The sequence below is a fragment of the Chelonia mydas genome, chromosome 4 (genome assembly GCF_015237465.2).
Source record: "Chelonia mydas isolate rCheMyd1 chromosome 4, rCheMyd1.pri.v2, whole genome shotgun sequence".
In the NCBI taxonomy this organism is placed as follows: domain Eukaryota; kingdom Metazoa; phylum Chordata; order Testudines; family Cheloniidae; genus Chelonia; species Chelonia mydas.
Window position 1 is genome coordinate 80,741,556 of NC_057852.1, and position 17,711 is coordinate 80,759,266.

At 38.0% G+C, this 17,711-nt stretch overlaps 1 protein-coding gene across 5 annotated transcripts in view; it reads left to right on the plus strand.

Moving 5' to 3' along the window:
- SNX25 (sorting nexin 25) overlaps window positions 1-17,711 on the plus strand; it is a 159,473-nt gene that overhangs the window by 29,280 nt on the left and 112,482 nt on the right. For 3 of the 5 annotated variants that reach the window (XM_043546086.1, XM_043546085.1, XM_043546084.1), the window contains exons 3-4: window positions 11,645-11,861; window positions 12,117-12,173. In XM_043546086.1, the coding sequence (XP_043402021.1) occupies window positions 11,645-11,861; window positions 12,117-12,173 (274 nt within the window). The remainder of the gene's footprint in view (window positions 1-11,644; window positions 11,862-12,116; window positions 12,174-17,711) is intronic. The other 2 variants (XM_037897634.2, XM_037897632.2) reach the window with 1 other exon arrangement.

Below are 17,711 nucleotides of genomic sequence, written 5' to 3' on the forward strand. Positions count from 1 at the left end.
TTATCTTAGTTAAAGTGTCATCGCTATTAGACAAATTATTCCTCTACTGTTATATGAAATGAGTGTAAAAGGTCAGCGTTAAGCCTGTTTTTGGAATGTCTTTATCTGTTTTAGACTGTGTTATGTTACCTACAGTATCAACTTTTTAAATTTAAAGTTGACCAAGACTAGTCTGAGGTTTTCCCATTTTATTTCTAAGAAATATCTTATAGCATAATGAGCATAAATAGACTTAAGCCATAAAATGTTACCCACATAAACCTCTATGCACTGGAAAGACTTATTTAGCAAGTTTCAAAATGACAAATTAGTCTGAATTCCTCTTTTTTAAAGTTATCTCTCATTGGGCACCCAAATATTGAAGCACTCCAAATCACTAGTCATTTTTAAAAATTGAGGCTTTAATTGATTTCTGCCAGGCTTATAACTGAAAAGCTCTCTATTCATTCCCTCAGATCATACGAGTCCTACCCAGACTCCTGCAAACATTGGTCTTCCTATTTAGTGCAATTCCTCCCATCAAAATGAAACCTACAGTCATGGATTCACACTTCCTCCTATCTGCTGTAATCTATATGAATTGGATTGTGGATCACAAAACACACTTACTAATATTTTAGTATATAAAATGTAAAATAAATAGTGATCATATATAAGCTGGGACCTTGAAATTACATTAATTGAATGAAAATATTTTTAAACTAGTTGGTTAACCTGTGCAAAATAAAGGAGGATAACTAAATCTTTTTGCACATTATCTAAGCCCATAAGGGTAGTGCAAAAATGTATTTTTGCAACTTTGTATATTGTCAGTGTCAGAAACAAAATGCTTTTGATATGTCATTCAAAGTGGTATACCAATCTGGAACTGGAGAAGGGAGGTTTTATTTTTTCTTTCTTTCTTTTAAATATATATTTCTATAATATGTAGAAAAGAATGCACTTAGAACATTGAGCATACTAGTATACAAGTTCAAACAATTTTTTGGCAATTTAAAATGCCATGGGGACTGTATCCAATTTCTCAAGGGAAAACTAGGCAAGATTTCATGTCAGTAAAGCTATTTATTTTGTGCTTCTGCATCAGTTCTTTTTTATATACAGTATTTTACAAAGTAAGGCCTGATCCTGTGAACACCTATGTACATACTTAAATTTAGATGTGTTAATAGTCCTATCAAATTCACTTAGCACTACTCGAGCTTAAAGTGAAGCATGCATATAAATGTTTGCAGAATAGGTGCCTAAGGATCTAAAATGGGTATATTTTACATACAGTAGCATATTCTTATTTTTGCTAAGGTGTATTCAAAGGATGTTGCACAATTTATTTATTTGCAGGCAGCGTTGCTAACATGAGACTGTATAATGGTCTGTCAGATCCTAGGGTTTCCTAATTTCTCTTTGAAAAGCACAGTAGAACAAGGACCACAGCACGTACTGTACAAGCATGCTGAAATAATTTGGTTTGTTCCCTGAAACCTAAGGCCTTGATTCGACAAAGTGCTTAAGTATGTCCTTAAGTCCATCCCTGTTCAGCACAGTTGAATTAAAGGTGACCATGTGCTTAAATGTTTTGCTTTCCTGATTGTGGACCTAATACTATAACAACACTGCTGATGAAAAAGCTGTTAATTGAAAAAGTGTTCGGAATTTTGGAATGCAAATTTATCATATTTTTGTCTTTCTTTCCTCAGACCTAGGTAAATTACTGACTAAGCCAGGGATCGCCAACCTTTGGCACGAAGCCCGTCAGGGAAATCCGCTGGCCGGCCGGGACGGTTTGTTTACCTGCAGCGTCCACAGGTTTGGCTGATCACAGCTCCCACTGGCTGCGGTTTGCCATTCCAGGCCAATGGGGGCTGCAGGGAGTGGCGTGGGCCGAGGGATATACTGGCCGCCACTTCCTACAGCCCCCATTGGCCTGAAATGGAGAGCCATGGCCAGTGGGAGCTGCGATAGGCCGAACCTGCGGATGCTGCAGGTAAACAAACTGTCCCAGCCCGCCAGCAGATTTCCCTGACGGGCCACGTGCCGAGGGTTGCTGATCCCTGGACTAAGCCATCCCTCTTATTTTCTCACTTGCACATCTCACTGCAACATTCATTCCAATATAGATACATTTAAGTGTAAGCATATCTTATCTCTGGAAAGTGCTTGAGTTTATCGAGAAAACCCAGAATGCATGTGAACAGTATGACTCAAACAAAAAATGTGCTTAATTTTTTTTTTTTTTTTTTTTTTTTGTGGTGAGGAGGGACTGATCTGTCATCTGAGCATGGAAGGGACACAATCCTTGCCCTATGACATAATTATGAAATTTGGATTTCAGAATTAATCTCGTTAACTCTGCATGTATTTTTTACATGTATAAGGTTTGTTCATCGACAAAATTATTTTAAACAAGACTACTGCCAGTAATGTAATTAAGATTAATACATTTAAACTCCTGCGTAACCTCTCTCAGAAAAACAACTTTGGGAACCAGTTATCACTGAATGTATCCGAGACTGTATTAACTCCAGATTCCAAATATTGAAGTCATCACTTCTTCTGCTCCCACATGTAGTTATTAAAATAAATATTCCTTCCTTTTTTAAAAGGACGTAAAAAACCCTTGCTTTTCACTAAGTAGTAGAAACCAGTGGTTTCTTTCCTGATGGATTATTCTTAGTCCGCAATACTTAAATAAATAAGCTCCTTGATTATAATCAGAGTAATCACACTGAAAAGCAGCAGTAGGTACAGTTCTAGAAACACCTTTGTTAAATACCAATTGTATACCATATATATTTGTTCATAAGCCGAATATTTTTGGTAAAAAAGTGACTCATCAAAGAACGGGGTTCGGCTTAGAAACGGGTCTACACCAAAATTTGATGATTTTAAACTCCATGAAATTATTGAATTGAATATCTAATACATTGTCTTTCTGTTTACCTGGAGCGTCTGCAGGCATGGAGCCCCTCAGCTCCCTGTGGCCGCGGTTTGCCATTCCCAGCCAACGAACTGCGGCCACAGGGAGCTGAGGGTCTCCATGCCTGCAGACACTCTAGGTAAATAAAACATCCTGACCCAGCTTACCCTGACAGGCCGGGAGCCAAAGTTTGCTGACCCATTTATTGATGTCAATACTGCTGCCTTTTAAAGTAGCAAAGGCTTTGTTTAGTGGACTAGATTGGCTTGAAAGGAATACTAAAAGAGCAGTGCTGCAGATCTGCATGACATTTGACTCATGCATTTCACAAAATATAACGTGCAGAATCGATGGACTCTCTAATAAAATTGAAATAGCCTGTTATCCCCACAGACATGCCAATCTACAGGTCTGCTTTGAAATAAATAAAGTACAATAATAATTTGACAGTGATAAAGCAGGTGGCACTCCTATATAAAGTCCTACAAAATCTATAACTACAATAATAATAATAATCTATTTACATATGAGTATTTGAAATGAACAATAGTCAAAACAAAAGAAAAAGGTCTGCTTATCATGCAGCATTCAAACGTAAAGTTGTTGAATATGCAGAAGCAAACAATAATTGCGCTGCTGCTCGTTAATTCTGTATCAATGAGAAGCAAGTAAGAGAATGGCGAAAAAATAAAATAACACTGAAAGACATGTCAAGAAGCAAGAAAAAATGTCCAGCGAGGTGCGCTTCATTTCCTGAGTTGGAGAAAGATCTCAATAATTGGGTTGTTGAACGTCGACAAAATGGATACATTGTCACTAGAACTGGAATTCATCTGCGTGCTCTGCAAATGTTGAAAGATGACAAATACAAGTCAGTAAAGCCATCAATGTTTGTTGCATCAGCCGGTTGGTGTACTCGCTTCATGAACCGTCATAGTCTCTGTCTTAGTCAGTGAACGAAGATAGCGCAAAAGCAGCTGAGAGATCTGGAAGAAAAAATTGAATCTTTCCAAAGGTTTATTATCAAATATCGAAAGGAATATGCATTTGAACTGTCACAAATAGGAAATATGGACGAAACACTGATGACATTCGATCTCCCGAGCAACAGAACGGTAACCGATGTTGGTGAAAAAACAGGTTTAATTAAAACCACTGGCCATGAAAAAATCCATTTTACGGTGGCTTTATCGTGTTTGGCAAATGGATCAAAGCTCCCTCCTGTTGTTATTTTTAAAAGAAAAACCTTGCCTAAAAACATGAAATATCCTGCTGGTATCATCGTACGTGCACACGAAAAGGGATGAATGGATGAAAGTGGGACTATTGAATGGCTGGAAAAAGTGTGGAATAAGAGACTAGGAGCACTTTTCAAGAAACCTGCTATGTTCGTTTGGGACATGTTCAGGGCACACAAGAGGATGAGGTGAAAAATGTGGCCAAAAATATGAAAACTACTTTGGCTGTAATACCTGGAGGCTTAACTTCAGTTCTACAACCGCTTGATTTCTGCCTGAACAAACCCTTTAAAGACAGGATACGCAAAATGTGGTCTGAATGGATGTGCTCAAGCATGGCGAAGTTGACAAAAGGCGGGAATCTTATCAAGCCCGAAATCAATCTTGTCGCCCAGTGGATAAAGGACTCGTGGGTGTCCATTCCCTCAGAAATGATAGAAAAATCATTTAGGAAATGCTGTATCAGCAATGTACTCGATGGTCAGAAGATGCTATATTTGATGATGATACAACAGAGGCTGATGATGAGAAGGAATCTGAGTCTGAAGACGACACTGATGACATCTACGATGACAATGCAGGAGCAGCTGTGACGGAAGCCAAGTTTAATGAACTGTTTGGTGAATCAGAGACTGATTCAGACTTTGGAGGATTTTAAGACTTTTTAAAGTCTCATATTGTTCTAAGTTACTTGTTTTAAATATCCATTTACTGATTTTAAATATTGAATGTAATTTTGAAGGTGAATACATATTTGTTCAGTTGTTATAACAACAACAACAACAACAACGGGTTTTTCGTTAGATTACATTAAAATAATTCTAGCAAAACTTTTGAGTGTTTCTTGTGATGCCAGCTTTTAAAATATAGCAGGGGTTGGAAAACTTTGGCTCCTGGCCCAACAGGGTAAGCCGCTGGCAGGTCAGGATGTTTTGTTTACTTGGAGTGTCTGCAGGCACGGAGCTCCTCAGCTTCCAGTGGCCATGGTTTGCCGTTCCCAGCCAGTGGGAGCTGCGGGAAGTGGCATCACTTCCTGCAGCTCCCATTGGCTGGGAATGGCAAACCGTGGCCACTGGGAGCTGAGGGGCTCTGTGCCTGCGAATGTTCCAGGTAAACAAAATGTCCCGACCAGCCAGCAGCTTACCCTGACGGGCCGGGAGCCGAAGTTTGCCAACCCCTGAAATATAAGGTTGGCTTATGAAAGGGTCATACAGTTTTTACTATTTTTACCTGTCCATCTTGGGGGGTCGGCTTATAAACAAATGGACTAATGAATGAGTATATACAGTATATTTTTAATTCAAAACAATATTTCAAAAAGATTAAAAATGTTTTTAAAGAAAACAAATTTAAGACTAATGTTTAAGGCTATTATGTCTTGTTCCACAAAAACAATATTTTAGATATAATGGACTCAAGATAGAAAGCACACTCTTGGAATTTCTATTTGCTTCTATGTAATATTGATAATGTGTCTGATGCTGTACAGTACCCCAAGACAGACTATTCTTGTCCCAAATAATTTACAATCTCAAAGTAATAACTTGATGTTGTGTGCAGGTGCATGCTGTAATATACATAGACTTATAATAGGGTGATAGATACAATTAACTTCCATGTTTCAGTTGAGCTAGAATCATGACCTCTGTTACTCCTTCACTACGGGTTGATAATAAAGGAAAATTCCCAAATTTGTATTTTGACCTTTCCAGCAGATGCTTCTTTCAACTTCTTTGTTCCCTTTTGAGATATAGGGTAAAATTTTCAAAGGAACCTAAATGACTTAAACTCCAAGTGCCATTTTCAAAGTGGCTTAGGATTCAATGAGTTTTAGGCTCTTAAGTCAATTAGGCACTTAGAGTGTAAAATTTTCAAAAGATCTGGAAGATTTACTCATTTACTGTGGATCTCTACCAGCTCTTTCCTTTCGAGCACTTCATGTACTATTTAACTGGTATAGTGGAGAAAATAATAAAATCTCATCTGTCACTTGTAAAGAATTTTTTTCGTCTACTTCTATTAAAGGGAGATATGATACTTGGGAAGTTGTGAGATGGAATATAGAAGTTTCTGAATGGACCTGATTCTGTTCTCTTAGAGTTTTAGAATTGCATCCTTGTAACTTAAGTGAAACCACTCCTGGTTTACATTGATGTGAAAACAGAATCTAGCCTCTTCCTTTAATTTTGAGCAATTGATTCTACATTATTTATATTGTATAAAGTTCATCCAGGGTATATTATTAATTGCTAAATAGCCTGCATCCATCAAGAATTAATTGACTTTTTTATTTTTTAACTTTTCTGACCACGTTCTGGCTGATGGTTTTAAATCACTCTACATGTGCTTTTCCCATTTTCTTTGTTCTGATTACACTATTGCCACTATTTCCTGAGCATCTCCTTTGTCTCTCATGACCACATATCCTGTGCAGCATTATATTTTTTTAATCCATCCACCAGCTTATTGTAGCTACTTCATTTAGGGTGACCCAACTCCCAATATTAGAGGCTTTTTCTATATATGCAACTATTACGCCCACCCTCTCCCACAAAGTGTCCCAATTTTTCACATTTGCTAATTGATCACCCTAACGTCATTCCTTCTTCTGTGATGGCTTTGTATAGTGTCCACTTATGTTTCCCTTACTTTGGCAACTAGCTTAAATTTCATCTCACAATTTTTTCTGTCCTCCCAACTAATACGCCAGTGATGCTACTGCTTGGTTGTAGTTCATTGTATTATTATTTCCAGTACAAGTTCAGGCATCAGTCTAATTTTAATATCTTCTAAAAAATATTTCTTATAGTACTGAGATATATCTTCTGCAATACTAACATGCTAATAACTAGTCGTTATATTTGGCTTGGCCACTGTCCTCTCACCCCAAAGCCAAGCATAACAAAAGAAGGTATCTAATGTCTACGCTGCCACTGAGTGGTATGATTCCAAATGTGGGTAGACAAACTTGTGCTAGCTCAGCTTGAGTTAGTGCACGAAAAAGAGCCGGCGTTGCAACATCCCCATTGCTCTTTTTAGTGCACTACCTCAAGCGGAGCTAGCACAAGTCTGTCACCTGCACTGGGAATCTCACCTCCCAGCTTCAATGTAGTCATATGCTGTCACCAAATAAACCTTGTTTTACTTATATTCAGTACGCAGGGCCAAGTTGTCTCCTGATCTCCCCTGACAAGTAGTAGCATGTATGTAGCGTAGCCATATTGGTCCCAGGATATTAGAGAGACAAGGTAGGTGAGAGATCATCTTTTATTGGGCCAACTTCTGTTGGTGAGAGAGGCAAGCTTTTGAGCTTACACAGAGCTCTTCTTCAGGTCAGGACTACTGCAAGTTGGTCCAGTAAAAGATTTTATTTCACCCACCGTGTCTCTCTAAGATAATAGCATGAAGACAAACTCTTTAGCTTGCTTTCTTCGATCCTTAATTGCAGATTATTGTCACAAGTAACAGAAACAAGGTGAGGGAAAATTACAAAACAAGCTTGTTAGATATTAAAATAAAATATTGGGTGCTAGGTGTTCAAAATGAGAACAAGAACTAAACTATATACGTAATAATAAAGACAATAATTTTCCTTGTTAACAGGAAAAATGCTCTTCAACCCCAAAATACTGACCATTTTTGTAACTACATCTATCTCTGTAAGACTTTTTAGTTAATAATACCTTGGATCATTAACATTGAAATGATTTTTCAGCCTTTACCATGGATACTGATTTGTTTTGTTTGCACTTCATTCATCTTATCAGTGAAAAGACTAGTTTCACTATTAATTATAGACCTTTTTTCTCTAGTCTCTTTCACTGGCTGATTCTTAACCACTAACACAACACTCCAAAATGTGGGCAGAAGACAATACAGGGAAGTGTAACATCCAAACCAAAAACAGTGCATTGACTCTTTTTTAAAAAAAAAATTTAAAAAAAAGGAATAGTTTTCTATGGACATAGGTTTTGAAAACCTTTTTTATTTGTTACTACACTTAAAAGGCAAGTAGTTTAGAGACAACATTTAAGCAAGACTCAACTTGGATAAACATGGTTTTCAGCTATTTGGAGTTTTCTTAAACCCACAACTAACAGCTCTTGGCTAGAAGAAGAGTACCTGGATAATCGTAATTATGTATACAATAGTAATATTTATAGTGCTGAAGAGAAACGATAACTTGGCAGAGTTTGATCAGTGTAAAATGTGAGCAAACACAGAACCTCTGATAATTTTTGAGGCACAATTTTTTTTTACAAGAGATAATCAAAAACTAACATCACTCTGTATGTTGCAGATAACTATGGACTGGATCCGAAGTCACTGTGAGTCTTTACATTGAATTCAGTGGGCTTTGAATCAAGCTCTAGATGACGATCCAATGTGCTTTAGAAACACTAAAAATTATAAGGCATTGATTTAGGCTATAGAGCAGTAGTTCTCAACCAGGGGTCCGGGGCCCACTGGGGGGCCCCGAGCAAGTTTCAGGGGGTCCGCCAAGCAGGCCCACATTAGACTTGCTGTGGCCCAAGGCAGAAAGCCAAAGCCCCACCACATGGGGCTGAAGCCTGGGGTTCCAAGCCCCGCCACCCAGGGCTGAAGCCGAAGCCTGAGCAGCTTAGCTTCACAAGGCCCCTGTGGCAGTGGGGCCCCGGTCAACTGCCCTGCTTGTTACCCCCTAATGCTGGCCCTGGCTTTTATATGCAGAAAAACGTTGTTGTGGCACAGGTGGGCTGTTGGGACCTGTTGGGCAGGGCCCTCAGAAAGAAAAAGGTTGAGAACCCCTGCTATAGAGGAACATACAATAAATTCTAACGTACAATAAAAACAATATTAGAATGCACCCTTTTAAATGTAAAAATAAATCCTCTGGGGGGTACAATTTTGCATATTCAGAATTTTCCATCCTCCTCCTTGAGCATCTGTTTGATAGAGAAAGGGAAAAACTGAATGTTTTAATGTGACTTGAAGATGGTTTTAAACAGCTTGTTTTGTGGGGAGAGATGGTGACAAATATCTAGTGTGTTTAAATATACTGTTGACTTATTTATTTCTATGTTCTTGTGAGTTGTTTAGATAGTAATGTTTATAAAAATTCTGCTCTTAAAATACTGTAGAGATCAGTACATTTGAATGTTGTGCCAAATTGCTGTAAATACAAGGAGAAAGTGAATGTTGTGGATTCTTATGATTGTGGAGAAAACTAGAATCCCAAGTTGATTTTAGAAAGGTGTTGCCATGAGGCTAATGGTGACTTAAGGACTAATGCACCCTTCTTTTTGAAAGCGAGTATACTTTACGGTATTAGAAGGGGATAGTGTTTCTCGTATTTTGTAGTTATGTACGTAGGGAAACTTAGCCATCGCTCTTTGCTACTATGACTCTGCCTCAAAGGCAGAAGGTTCCTAAAGAATACAGTACTTTGGCCCATTGTGTTAATTCTGGGACAGAGAAATGCATCTACAAGAGAATTGTCACACGTGATTCAGAACAAGAAGTGAGACATTGCCTGTTACAAACAATGGCCACAAATACCATAACACAGTGCTCTGCTATTATTTTACAGCACCCTAAAAGTGTTGCATGTCTTACTTACTGGAAGAAAAGAAAAGAGCCCTGTCCTGAAAAGCTTACAATCTATTTTCAGAAATGACACTACAAAGAGGAATAACAAAACAGTAAGAGGAGGATGGTTGAGGAACGAAAGAGGTGACAGCGACAAGAGAATATTTACTTACACAAGCGCACGTTGTCATGGTAGAACAATGTATCTGAAATTACCCTAATCAGTCAAAATCCCATTATATTACCCCAAATTATCCCCACATGTACCGAGGACACTTCTTTACCACCTTTATCAGAAGGCCTCCATCTTTGAGCAACCATTGTTACCAGTCTCTTGAGTGGTTGTTTAAGGCAGGTTTCTCTGTAATATGCTTTCTTTTTCTGTTTTTTCTTTTATTTTTTGTTGTATTTGATAGGCCAGATAATCTCTGTGCCTCAAATCTGTAAAATGGGAATAATAATAATACCCACCTCAGAAGGTGTGTGGCTAAGTCCATTAACATATATAGTATGCTCAGATACTCAGAAAAGCCTTTTAAATAGAACTGGTTAAAACTCTTATGTTCTGTGCAATAGCAAATTCTGACACTTCAAAATTTCCTTTCATCCCAAATCAGAACAAAAAGTAAAAATTTTGAAATTTCTTGTGAAACAAAATTTCCAGAAAATGTAGTTTTGGAAATATTGAAACAATCTTATGAAATGGCTTTGTTTAACCTATATATAACATGATAAAATAAAGCACTTGGATATTTTTGGGTCAGATTTTGACTAAATTAATGGATTCCCCTGAAACATTTCAATTTAGTCAAATTGGTATTTTCCAGTAAAAGAAAACATTCAAATGGAAAATTTTTGACCATCTCTACTCTTAAATAAAGTTTTAAAATGTTTGAAAAAAAGGAAATACAAGATGTAGTCTTCTTCTCTTTCAAGTGAACAAAGGTAAAAAATAACATAGTCATTTGACTGTTTTTCAACCGATGGGATTACTGTGACAAATTGGGAGGGTTTTTGTAGGTCATTGACTTGAGCTCAGGCTGTAACAAATGATAGTTGCTAAAGAGCCTGCTCAGGTTTTCACATACTCTTCTCTCTCTTTTCCCCCTTGTTATTTAGTTGTCACTGTGACCGGTACAGACTTTCATTTTGTATCTCGCTTACATCTGTGGTCACAGCTGATATGCAGGCTTCTTTGAGCTTCCTCCAGAGCAGTGATGATTGGTATACAACACTTCAAGCCTATATGACCATAAGCAAAATAGTGTAACGAGCTATACGCAAAGTGCTGTCAAAATACTGACAAAAAGTTTTTCCTAATTACTTTCATTTATAGTAATCTTAGCTGTTGCTTATAACTATAGTTCAGACTTATGGAAATGTTTAATTTTTCAAGTTTTAATTTTTTTTATGGTGTCTCCTTAAAATAGTCTAATAGCGCTTTCCTTTCTCTAACTACTATAATCTTACAATGTGGTTCAACACTGTCCTTCAGCTGGGGGGGGGAAAACACTGCCTCTACATGTTTTTTAAGTGTGTCTTTGAAATCAAGGTTGTTTAGACGCATGTATAAAGAACAAATTGCGTCAGTCCTCAGCAGACTTCGGAGATGCAGATAATTTAGTAGTTCATGTAATAAAATCCATGTTTTGTGATACAGGTATCTGTTCGAGATACCTGTTTGACCAGTAACCTGACTGTCAGACCAAATCCACTTAAGGCTTTTGCATGGTGACCTCTGGTAATTTCTCTTAGGATCAGATTTCTTTAATATAACATTGCTGCCCTTTCTTTCTTTGAAGAGAGAGAATTTAAAACCTAAAGAAGAAAATATGCAACCTATTCCTGAGCTAATTGTTTTTGTACTATCCCTGTGTGTTTTCACCGTTGTTGCTATTTATTGTTTTGTTTCTCCTTTTAGTGTTTGACTACAGCTACAGAGATTACATTCTGTCCTGGTATGGGCACCTCAGCAAAGATGAAGGACAGCTGTACCACCTGCTATCTGAAGATTTCTGGGAAATCGCCAAGCAGCTGCGACAGAGGCTGAGTCACATTGATGTAGTGAAAGTTGTCTGCAGCGATGTAGTGAAAACTTTACTCACACACTTCTGTGACCTTAAAGCAGCCAATGCTAGGTAAAACAAGCAAAAAAACCACCCGTGCTTATCCCCTGTCCTCCCAGTATTTTAGTAGAGTTTTCTGCTTGTCACTTTCTTTCCTTTTGGATGAACTGCCTTGAGCCAATAAAGAGCTTACAATTCAGAGAGAGAAACAGTAAGGACAGGCAACATATAAGTAACATATATAGTCCTTACTGTTGTTTGTGAGACGCCTGCTACGCTTTTGGGCACTTGAGGTAAAGGAAACACTCATGTTTCTTTTTCAAATAGGTCAACTTCATCACTCTGTTTGTACTCCTATTCTTTGGTCACCATACAGGAAGGTATGTGAGTAATCTCTGAGGGTGCCATGAGTCTGGCAGGATTTGGAAATGAGAACAAAAAACCACATACATTCTTTCCAGAAAAGTGCAAGTGTTCATTCCATAATCTTTTTTTTTTCTCTCTCTTTCCTCTGGTACCAGGAAGCAAAGCCCCATGGTTCCTCTCTATCAAAAGTCTCTCTTGCAAAAACAAAATGATCTATTAGTCAAGTTGTTGGGCCAGGTTTTTCTCCTGTTCTGAGTCTTTTCTTTGAGAAAGCCCTCTTTATACGGCGCTGAGGACTACAAGGTATTAAGAGGAGAATACCTTAATTGCACTCAATCTGATACTTCAAAATGGCTAGCTGTACTTTTAACTAGCCGTATGCATATGCATTCCTTGATCTGAGTGTACAATATAAACTTACACATTAGGTACATTTGTGCCTGTCTACTTCAGAAAATTGCTTTTAAAATTACTCTAATTAAAATACTCTTTGGCTCATGTGATGAGACTTTTTTTACCTTCAGGTTGTTTTGCTCACAGTGATATCCATTTGTGATCTTTGCCCACAATGACGTCCACAGGTCTGTTTCTGATACTGCTACAGGGAAAAGACTTCTTTCTTTATGCCCATGCCCAATCTGTATGTTACCACTTTCCCTGTCTTCCTGAGCAGGCAGTCTTAGTGTTTTACTGGCAGGTGTCAGCCTGAATTTTCCCAGTACATAACAAGCGAAGCCAAAGACGGACAAGGTGGTCATTGTTGCAGGGGGAAAAAAAAAGAAAATAAACAGGTGAGCTTTATGTACCTGCAGTGGGGCATATATAAAATTCTCTCAGTTGGCCTTTAATTTCAGTTCCAGAATATTTGCATGTTACTTGTTTCTCAACAATGGTCAATGTCTCTTGGCTTTCTGACACTCTTGGCTGTGTTCTCTGAGTGTGCTACTGTAGTTTGTCACTCTGACTTTTGAGCACAATGTGAGCTCTGTCTAGAAGAAAAGTTAGATATCAACTATCTTTCCTTTTAGTCCAGTTAAAAAGAAGTTGGAGACTTTTTTGCGACTATTTTTTAAGTATCACAGTACTCAAGTCTTGATTAACAAAAAGCCACCAATTTGAAATTGGGGAAGTATTCAAAACTGTAGTTTCCTCCTTTCTGGTGTTATAAAATTCTGACTTTTGCTTTGGATGCCTTATTTCCTGTTTATAATTATGTCCATTTCAACTGCATCTTTGTTTTTGGGTTGGGTCATGGCATTTTTGCTCTCACTGTACTCACTTAGAGTAATAACTAATCCTTTGCTTATTTTCCATTTACTTTTTTTGCTTTGAGTTGAACATGCATCTTTGAGAACACCTACAAAGGCTGGGACACATTAACATGCATATGAAAAGCTCACCCCAGAAATCCATGTGTGCAATGATAATCACATTTCTTAATTTACAGATTAGTATTTCATGCAGATTTAAAAATTCCTAAATGCAGATAACAAAAAGATTAAAACTGGACAGGTTGATTACTCTTGCCACAGCATAAGATCCTTTTTGGTTTTAGGAGCATTCTGAGTTTTTTTTTTTATATTAAGTTAATTGTCCAGGTCTGTTGTGACTACTGTGAATATCTCGTACGTCAGAGGGTCCCATAACTTGGGGGAGTCTGAATTATGTCACTTCTCAATCTGAAGCTTGAGCACCACAAAAATCTTTCCAGCTCACAGAGACATTATGATTTTAAAAAAGCAAACACCAAAATTGTGAACAAACTCTGTTACAGAATTTTGAATCGATATCTGTAATTGATATAGTATGGCTCAGAGTCTAAATTTTGAAAAATATGGTAAGTTTAGACTGAAACTTGGATGTTTTGTCTTTGTGTCTGTGATAGAAGCCCGTTAATTTGGGTGAGTGAAATCATGGAATCATTTCCTGTTGTGATAATCACACAAATGCCTCCTGTGCATTGTAGTGGCTCCATGTAATTTTGTTACATATTATGATAGCAAAGAGAGTTTCATCCTTTGGTCAAGTTCAGTAAGTGACCTAGAGAATTTTAAATACATCTTGTACCATTTTTAGAGAGGATGTTATCCAAGTATCTGTGCTTAGGGGCTCCCTCACTCTGTGAGACAAGGCTGGTAAGGGTAGGAAGTGTTCTCACCTGCATGAGGCTGAAGACATTAATCTCTTCTATGTGAAGTTCATAGGGTTTTGTCACCCACTTCACTCCAGGTCACCTTTTAAACTCATCCCTTTCCACCTGTCTTGGCTAATAAAAGAAACAAGGATGGCTAATTCTTCCAGTCCCATATGGAGCCTTCTGAGATAGTGAGGGTAGAGGGGTAGAAAGAGCAATACAAGCTCTTCCCTTTCATATGACTCACCCAGAGAGTAACATTGGTCCAGCAGGAGCTGGAAAAGATTCTGTCACTCTTAATTTCCCCTGTAAAATTTCTACATTTTATTTGGCTGTTAATGTGCTCCCAGAGTATGAAAGGGGTTAGATAGTTTGACCGTGGCAGTTCTTGGTCACGTGCATGTAGTTAACTGGTTTCCACATTTGAGACTGGAAAGGATTTTGCCCAAGGCATATTGGCTGGGGCCTTAGTGATTTTTTTTTCCTCTTTCTCTGAAGCATTGAGCATGAAGTGCCTATTGCAGGATGAGGGGAGCGTATTCTGCATGATGGATTTCCTGTAACTGCAGGGGATGGGAATTGGTGAACCTCAATTCTTCTTGTGTTCTGCTTGTTTCTGTGTGATTGTTCCCTTAGTGTCTCATCCAAATGGCTGGATTTGGCTTGAGTAAAGCATAAAAAAGCTGAATGCTAGCCATGCTGTTTTATTATCTTAGATGGATCGTGAGCTGAATAGGGTGGTGAATAAATCACTGGAAATTTCCCTACCGGGTCTGTTGGAGACACCATCTGTCATGGCAGCATAACTCTAAGTTCTGGCTATCCTAGAGAACAAAAAGCACTCTGATGCTTGGAATTCATTCTATGTGTCTCACGTAATATAAAATATTTGTTTTATTTCAAAGGCAGAAAGGAAAAATGCCTTTAAATTAAATTACACAGTCTGAGACTATAGGAGTTTGGCAGAGTAAGGCCAGATTCTAAGTTACTGTGGGTGTGGAGACAGTTACCGCTCACCCACTCTTGGACCTAATGAGAGCAGTGCCTGTTGAACAGGTGTAAAGGCACTATTAGTGTGATAAGAGGGAATCTGCATTATGGGCTTTTTTACGTTGTCTCCAGGCTGTGAGTAAACAACAGACTTATTCTTTCATCACTTTTAATTTATAGTTTTGTGTATCTTGATTTAATAGTAAAACATTTTTCCCCAAATAGGAATAGAGAGCGATGGGCTGCTTTTTAGTAAAACTGTTGCAGGTTTTTGCCATTAGATTCACAAGGCCAGTCGTGACTTAGTGACATTGATTCCTTGAGGCTCTTGAGCATGGGGTTTTAGGGCAGTGTCTAGCTCTTAGCAAACTTAAAGGGAAAACTGTCTTGTGCATACATTGCTGTCGCTTCCTGGAAACAAATAACACAGGAATTACATCCAGTTCTCATTACAAAGCTATTGATTAGGTTTTTTTCAGTAATAATATATAGCTTGATTCTCAATTGTCTTGGCTCTGTGTGTTTGTATATTACATATAATGTGTGTCATTATGCTTGCTAAACTTATTACAGTGTATAGTGTAAAGTAATATTCAATGTAAAATAGAAAGCATTGTTACCATGAAGTCAGCAGGAGCTGGTACAAAGAGAAGTTGAGAACTAGATTGAAGAAAGCCCCAAATACATCCAGCCTTAAGGATAGCTGGAGTACAGCTCCCAGTCTTTCCTTTTTCTTTTATAATTCCATTTGTGTCTCTCTCAGTTTAAAAATGTCAAGAACTGCTTATCATGCTAACCTTCTGAAAACTAATATGAAGAAGATTAACGTGAATTTGAGAGGTTGTTGCAATGAGAGCAGATATTTGGAAAGGATGATGATAAAAAAAGTTACAAAATAGCCTTTGAATAAGTATATTATTAAAGTACCTCTGGGCTAGTGCCAATCTCTGAAGTGTTGGACTTCTGTGAATGAAGCCTTTGCAAGAAGAATTCATGAAGTTCTAATTTTCTATTATTTGTAAGACAGTAGACCTAGAGACTTCAATCAGGATCAGGGATCTTATTGTGCTTGGTCCTCTACCAGCGTAGCATTTTTAATCCACTTCATACCATCTTTGATAACAGACCCAAAGTCCTTTGTAGAGTTCTCAGTCTTGCAAGACCAATGCACAAGCTAATAACTACACTGTGAAACACATTCTCAGTTATGTTTGAATAGTATGTCTTTGTTGAAACAACACATGCTGTTAAAGAGGTTCAAGACACTAGATGTTGTGTCTTGATTAAAGGGGTGCTATGAATATTTTGGTATTGACTTTCTTCTGACTGTGGATATGTTTTTCATTGTCTTTTAAAGCAGGCAGCTTACTTTTTGTCTTTACTGTGATGATTTCATATGCAAGTCTAAATCAACTTATTTAATTTTTTAGAAGTTTCAAACAGATCAAGCCATTTTAATTCTGCTACACTGTCAAGAAGTTTAGAGATCTCAGGGAGATACAGGTAAAGAGATGCAGGCTGCATGTTGCCCCTGGTAGTTGTAAACGTATGCTGAGTACAGAATGTGCTATGGAAATCTTTTATGATTTGTTGCATGTACACTTGAGCTCGCCCATTTCACTGTCAAGATGACTAAGAGCCAAATATAATTTTGTGGGACTTCTTCTCTGAAAAACTGTAATTAAAGAAATAGGAAAGCCAAAAGGAATGATTTTCCAGATTTCTGTGGAAAAGGCTATTACTGATTTCTTTGGAAACTTTCTTACAGTCCCCCTCCCTCACTTCCCGTGCAAATAAACAAAACATTGCCTTATTTTAGAGTCTTTAAACTTGTCTCACACTGTAGTTCTGTTTCCCCATCAGAAGGCTTTCTGATCTTCACAGTGTGAGTTTCCCAGTCAGCTCCTACAGGGTAGATATGGGGTTCTCAGAAGTTTTCAAGCTTTTTTTCAACCACCATGAGGGTAAGAACACACACACATATAAAATGTGTGTGTATATATTTTAAAGAAAATGGATTTTCACATAATCAAATAATGTCAGGAGTTGGGGCTTAAAGACAAACACGTAGTATTGTAAGACTTATGATAAAATACTGAGAGTTGGTAATACTGGAACCAGTGTTAGGAGGTCATGACCACCGTGCCCTTGCCATATTGTTGTATAGGAGGGAGATCCTGATTAGATTCTGGCAAAATGGGAGTGGGGTGGTTCACAAACCTAGTCGAACAGCTCTCTTGGGCACTCACCATTCTGCTGTGAGGAAGCCATCCACTGGATTCCATGAGCTTTAAGCCTCTGAAGTCTGAACAGAGGTCAGGCACTTGTCTCTAGGAATAGTCTTGGGGTGAAAATCCGCTATCTAGCACCCTCTCCTGAGAGCTTAGACCCTGCAGTCCAACTGCCAAGCCCCTAAAGTTAGTGCTGACCAC